This window comes from Amphiura filiformis, chromosome 12 (assembly GCF_039555335.1).
Source record: "Amphiura filiformis chromosome 12, Afil_fr2py, whole genome shotgun sequence".
Classification (NCBI taxonomy): domain Eukaryota; kingdom Metazoa; phylum Echinodermata; class Ophiuroidea; order Amphilepidida; family Amphiuridae; genus Amphiura; species Amphiura filiformis.
The window spans coordinates 26515053-26522228 of NC_092639.1; the positions used below are offsets into that span (position 1 = coordinate 26515053).

The 7176-nt window shown below is 34.5% G+C and overlaps 1 protein-coding gene across 1 annotated transcript; it reads left to right on the forward strand.

Moving 5' to 3' along the window:
• The first annotated feature begins 1236 nt into the window (after positions 1 to 1236).
• Positions 1237 to 5192, forward strand: LOC140165995 (achaete-scute homolog 1a-like). Its single transcript, XM_072189357.1, has 2 exons — positions 1237 to 2034; positions 3643 to 5192. Exon 1 carries the CDS (start codon positions 1463 to 1465, stop codon positions 1988 to 1990), a length of 528 nt encoding a protein of 175 aa, XP_072045458.1. The 5' UTR covers positions 1237 to 1462; the 3' UTR covers positions 1991 to 2034; positions 3643 to 5192.
• The last annotated feature ends 1984 nt before the right edge of the window (positions 5193 to 7176 follow it).

Here is a 7176-nt window from a genome sequence, read left to right on the forward strand (position 1 = left end):
CATAATTATGACCATGCTGACATTGGTCATGTTGGTTGGACCAAATTGTTTGGCAAGTGCCGGGCCCGCGACACTGAAGTTGAAATATATGGATGTTTTACAGTGTTCAATATACCGTTTGAATTAATTTGGACGACTAAAGCTGGTAGTTACAGATAACAATTTAACAAATACAATCATAGAAGGTTGTAACTACATATCAAGTTGTGTTCCATGATACCGTACAGGTCTACGAACACAAATCGGGACACAAATTCAATTTTTTTTATTCAACCATGTTATATTTATTTCGCTGTGCATGTGATGATGTGACATGAAGTGGTTTTGATATATTCTTTTTGAAATCCGTCATAAAAAGTGTGCTTACTATAATGTAATACTATAGGCTACTTGTTATACTGCTGCAAGTGCAGCAAGTTCTCGTTGTAAATAATTACTAGCCCTACAGTAACTTTTGTTGTCACAATCAGAAGCGTAACAATTTAATTGCAAATTATTCACCAAAATATTCGCCAATTCTAAAGTGTCGGTATTGATATCGCATGTATCAGTCGAACTTTTTCAAACAACCGTGTCGTCGGACAAAACCCGGGGACAAAATACAATGATAAGTACCTTGATCATTTAGATAACGATAAAATTAAAACCATAGGTAGGTCCTTGGTGTATGTTATTGTGCATGGTTCATGCAAATTTCAGCCGGACGGACATCAACCGGTATATTTTCTGCAATAATCTACGTAAGAAAGCTTAGTATAATTGTATAGATACGTATCAATGATGGCGGTGATAGAATATTTTGGTATAACTTTATATGAAAGACTAAAACACGGTCCAGTGGCGGAGTTTTCTGCCCTTAGCCAAGGGTGCCGCATTCTCGCCTTTACCTGCCCATTCAGGTCACCTAGGTGAGTCGGCACACGCCGGTGACCTTCCAAGCAGGTAACAAAACTGTTCTTAATATTTTCTGTTAACAAAAGTATGGGTTAACTAATGAAATGCCACGAACTAAATATGAATGACATCTCACAGGTCTTTGGTGCCACCGATTCTAAGATAAACATCGCATTGGCATACGGTATTATGACCAAACTACCCAACCGTCAATAGCCTCTTCATATGCAAATCAGTCACACGACAGGACGCGAGACAGTCTTTTAATGACGATAATTCTATTCAACTTAGCACGAGCCGTGCACTACGAATAGTCTAGCGGTTATATGAATTTCAAAGGACCTTTCTGCAAGTGGGACGGGCTTAACCATTCATGCATGTCAGTTCGGTGATTAAAGACTTGATTCAAAGGCTTCGGGATATGTCAAACTAACCAAAATATTAGGAACCGATCCACGCTGCATTGCACCACTCCTACCTTGCGACTCAGTCGAGCAACATATCGCCTCTAGCTCCAGAGCTATATTTTCTACCTGTTACCTGTGCTACATAAATTAACAACATCATCATGAAAATGGAAAATTCTCCAGATAAATTATTGCAAGCTTGCTACAACTCAAGTGTTACTGTGAGCTCAGCTAAACGGGCTACGAAAAGACCGAAACCAGCTACTACAGAATCTGGACAACCAGAACTTGTAAGATGCAAAAGACGAATCCACTTCAACAACTTGGGGTACACACTGTCACAACCAGCACCACAAGCAGTTGCCAGAAGAAATGAACGGGAGAGAAATCGTGTGAAATTGGTGAACTCTGGCTTTTCAAGCCTTCGACAACAGCTTCCAAATGGTGTGAACAATAAGAAAATGAGTAAAGTTGAGACTCTAAGATCGGCAGTGGAATATATCAGGCAGCTACAGACATTACTAGATGAAAATGATGCTGTCAACGCAGTCTTCAACCAACCTGGTGGTTCCCTTTCCCCAACCTGTTCCCTACCAAGTTCTGCTGCATCTGATACCAGTTCATCACCAGAATCACCTCCTCTTACACCAGAAGAAGAAGAACTTGTAGATTTCACAAATTGGTTTTGAAGGAACGGACTTGAACCGTGCTGCTACGCATCGAATTAATTTCGGTAAGTTGCACTGTCAGTTACAAATTTGGCGCGATTTCCAAGTAGTTCATTAATTTCTCTTAACTGGTTGTAGGATTTCTGGCAAACTTAAGTTAAAATTTGATATTGTATTAGTTGTTACAGCTTAATGTAATTTTAAAAGTAAGATTGTCATCTGTCTAATAATAGGTTTTCTGGCTTAAATGTTAATTTTTATTTTATATTCAAAGAACATTTGCTTCATTTTTTAATCTCTTGGTGATCAGGTGATGGTTAACATTTTACCAAATCATTTTCCATGGTAACATCATCATATTAAAGCAATATACATGTTAACGGTCGCCTATAGTTAAAATACTGTTTTGCATGATAAGGTTTTTTTAAAATCTATAATGGTCAATAGTAGGTATATTAACTTCAGCAAGTCCTGGCAAGGAATCTATATATTGGTTAAGACCAAACAATACTTAGTCAGATAACCTAATATTGACCAAGTAGCCTAAAATCGATTGTCGCGTGCCGTTACTATTCGATGGTAACCCGGCAGCTTATCTTTCTTTGTTTTCCACTGTTGGATAAGGTGTTCAGCAAAGATTTCTTCTACTATATCAGGTTTCTACACTTATGGTGTAATTGCTCTTGTTCTTACTAGTTGATAACTATTGCATGCGAAGAGCATTTGGATATTTGTATATGGTTGAATATTTGTCCTAGCATTGTCAAAAGCTTATGGGTACAATATGGAGTGGAAAATATATATTAATCTGGTCTGTTCTACCAAAGTCTTTAAAAATTAACAGATTTTTAAGTACCACTTGTGAATTCAAATTGTTAAAGAGAGAAAAGATGTTTGGGCTAGCGCAGTAGGTTTCGCTAATTGTGCGCCATTAAAATGGATTAAATTATGTCATTTGAAAGGTGGCTTAGCTTGCCATTTTACTCAGAAATAATTCTGATCCCATGATGGGTTATTATGATATAATAAGAATTATTGCTAATCTAAATCAAAAAATGGGCAGACCATCTGACATATTTTGTATTGTAATGGTTTTAATAGAGGTAGTTTTGCAATGGAAGCACTGCATGATGTAATTGGCAATAATCTGCACGCGCGCTCTATACTTATACTGCTAAGAACTAAATTAGCATGAAGACGCAAGATATATCAAATTTGAGATATAAAAAAGAAGAAATATGAAAATCCTAGTATTCAATATCAAATATCTTTCTTTGGTACCTTTTAACTGATTTAAAAGAATATCCTTACGATTTTAAAAAGTTGTACAAACTTTTTATAAAGGTCAGCTACTTCAAAACAACCAAATTTACACTACTGAATATTATCATAATATATGAAATACTTTGACCCAAAAACTACCTCAGGCCAAAAACTTTTCTTTAAGTTAAAGCTAAGTAAGATTCGTTTCATGGATTTAAGATTGTTTTGCATAGTTCTCAAAAGTTTTGTGGTTCTTAAGACCCTCTTTGTTCTCCTCAACACCCTGAAGGGATCAATAATGGAGTTGGCAATTTTGGGAGGGTCACATCGAGTCGCGTGCCATCACTTGTTAATCGATGCCAATCAATACTTACCGTCTTTTGTTATCTTTTATTTTTCTTTACCTTTAGAGTGGGCGTGACTACCGAGGCAAGCAACCAATCAGGATCGCAAGCGTGGAGACCGACGCAAGCCAGAGTTTGACTAGTGGAAATGGAGTTGGATGTCAATCAAAAACCAAAAATGAGGAGCTGCGCCCTTTTTTGCATGATGGTCGGAGCTCAGCTAGCAACGAGAACTTTAGACAAAGGATTTTGTGGTTTCTCAGCGCGCCCAAACTAATGCCACAACGATCCAGCCGTTTTGAAGACTGAATCGAATTTTTCATGTCTAATAAACTCTGAACTGAAGGTATCAACGTGGAACATTACTCGTTTAAGATTCGCTACGACAAGAAAATACATTTTGTCAACTTTGTCAACTGCAAGCGAACTTTATATCGGACACTCGTCAGTGTTTCAAAGGACATAAATTCACCATTTAATGGTATTCAAGTAAAATACCATGTACCATAATTGTTCAATATTTTCAAATGTTATTGGTAAGGCTTCCAGACTATTCCAAAGGAAATGAGAAAATGCAAAGAAGTGCCTTTTACTTCGACATTTTGTACCATTATTTTGGATACTTTTATACTTAATTTTTGATATTTGATATATGTAAATATTTTATTCTTTTACAAGAAAAAACAGTTTTAATTGAACAAATAATACAATTATGCATCTTCAACCAGGTATAATGATGAAATGGAAAGAGACTATCTTTTTCATTATTAAAAATGAGAAAAATATCAGATAAGGCCAAATAAAAAAATAAACATGTTTCACGTCCCCTCCCGCTTCCTTTTTTGAGGTTTCTTCGATTTTATTTTTATTTTTTGAAATTCAGTTATAAATTTTTCAAAAAATATGTCTAGAAAGTAGAGATTCTTTCTATAGCCTTGCTAATATACAAGAAACACTTTTATAAGGTTTTGTGATAGTAAGAGGGGGCCTATCTCTCGGAACAACAAATAAAGAGGACTCCTCCTTTTTCCATTATTGTATACGCTAAAACATCTCTAATTATGGGTATATATTTACACCGATTTTGCGATAAAAAATAAAAAGTCCCCTCTTCCTCCTTTTTTTTCAAAAACACGGACGTGAAACATGTTTTTTATTTTACTTGGCCTAAAATATATTGTAACATTTTGTTTTGATATGATACTATCAAGTCAAAACCCATAAACAATGATGTGGTAATACGTGCTATTAGATATCACACATTTAACCCATGGAAAAGTGAATATTATTAAAAACTTTCAAAAATGGCCCCGATTTATTAGTTTAATATTGAATAATTTACTGTTAACATAATAAGTCTACAATCATTTACAAATATTCTTCAGTAATGTTAACCGAGGATCATGGTTTTAATAGTTGAACGTTTGTGCAACAAAACGCGTACAAACTCTAGATCATTGCATTCCATAACTTTCCATGTCCTCTATAAGTTTGTATAAAATGTAAAAAGAGAAATCTTTTAAATAGTATTAAATTAAAAATGAACATATTGTAAATAATAAAGAGATATTTGCGGAGATATTTTGTACAGAATAAAGTATAAGAAGAGAATAGTATACATGTTGTGAATTTTCTTATTTTACTGTCTCCTACTTCGCACTTTAATGCTCTGCATGCTAGCCATGCACTTTTAACAATGGAAAAAGGTCAAGTTTTGAAATATTTTCTCAAAATATCAAGAGCTATCTTAAGGGCTGGGGTATGAACGTTTGGACAGTATTTATTTTGGGACATTAGAGCACATCAGACATATCGAATTGCATTCTGAATACGAAGAATGTCATTCTGATATCAAATAATTTTGATTTTTGAAATTCGCAATTTAATACACATTTTATGGCAAATCATTAAAAATTGATATTTTTGATATTTAACAGTACTTGAAGTAAACTTTATAAATCTGATGATTTATACTTAAAGTGTATGTAGGTGCGATGAAAAGCCGACGATCAATTGAAAATTTTGACCTTTCGTATTGAAGATATGGATTTTTTTCCCAAAACACAAAAAAAAATTAGGTCTTTTTAGGAAAAAAATCCATATCTTCAATATGAAAGGTCAAAATTTTCAATTGACCGTCGGCTTTTCCTCCCTGCTACATACACTTTAAGAATATATCATTAGATTTATATTATTTACTTCGAGGACTGTTATATATCAAAAATTTGAAAAATATCAAATTTTTATAATTTGTCATAAAGTTTGTATTATATTGTGATTTAAAAAAATGAAAAGTATTTGATATCAGAAAGACATGCTTCGTATTCAGAATGCAATTCGATAGGTCTGAGGTGCTCTCATGTCCCACAAAAAATACTGTCGAAACGCAATAAACGCTCATTTTGGATCCCTTAAGAACTACTGAACCAATACTAGGCTTGTTTGTACTCATTTTAATGCATTTTTCATGCTGATTCCAAATATGGTCATAACAATTTACATTTCCGAAATTTTTGATTTTTTTTTCTAAACTTTCACCCGCGTGAAGAGAGTTAAGGTGGTACTACACCCCTTGATAAATTTGTGACTATTTTTGCATTTTTCTCAAAAAAATAATAACACAATGGTAACAAAAGTTATGTATATTATAGGGGCAAGGAATCCAGTTACTACATTGGAATTTCAGTGACTCAAGACATGCGGTACGTTATTTATGATAAGAAAAGAGGTACCGCTAGAATGTATATACCTCATTTCTTAACATATATAATGAACCACTTGTCTTGAATCACTGAAATTTCAGTGAAGTAATTAGATTCCTTGCCCCTATAATATACATAAATTTTGTTAATACTATAGTGTGTAGTTACTTTTCTTGAGAAAAATTAGTCACAAAGTTTATCAGGGGCTGTAGTACCACCTTAATGAGTGCAAAATTAAGAAATAAGATTCAGTGGATCATAGTGATTTTATAATACCAATTCAAAGAACTTTTGAATCAAAATAAAACCATGCTGTATGATCTTTGAAAAGTAAGCGGTCATGTTATTCTTCCTAAACTAAGAATGGCAGTAAAAGACGTACCGAAACATTCCGCAAGGTGTTGCCATGTTAATAAGATTTTGAGATCTTTTTTAACATAATTACTACAATAGAAATCACCGAAAGTGATCAAATCAGTTAAAGATGATAAGAGATTAATTGCGTTAAAACGATTATTAATAAATCTGACTATAGGCCTATATACCTTTTTACCTTGACATGCCGCACCGATGGTTTTAACTGCGGACTGAGTTGGCAAATGCTGGTAAATTAGTTGGCAGCATAACTTGTGTAGGTATTGTTAGGGACCGTTCACAAACACTTGTAAGGGGGGGGGCTGATGCAAAAAAAATCATCGCGAAAATGTTTCGGCCCCCCCATTAGGGCCTACAGATCTTCAGGGCCCTCCGTTTTTGACATGAAAATTAGGGGTCAACCCCATAGAAAAGCATAAACTCAATTTTCCCATTAAAATTTGTGGTCATTTTTTCAGCCCCCCTTAGGAGGGTCAAACATTTTCAGGGCCCCTTTTTGCATCAGCTCCCTAACAAGTGTTTA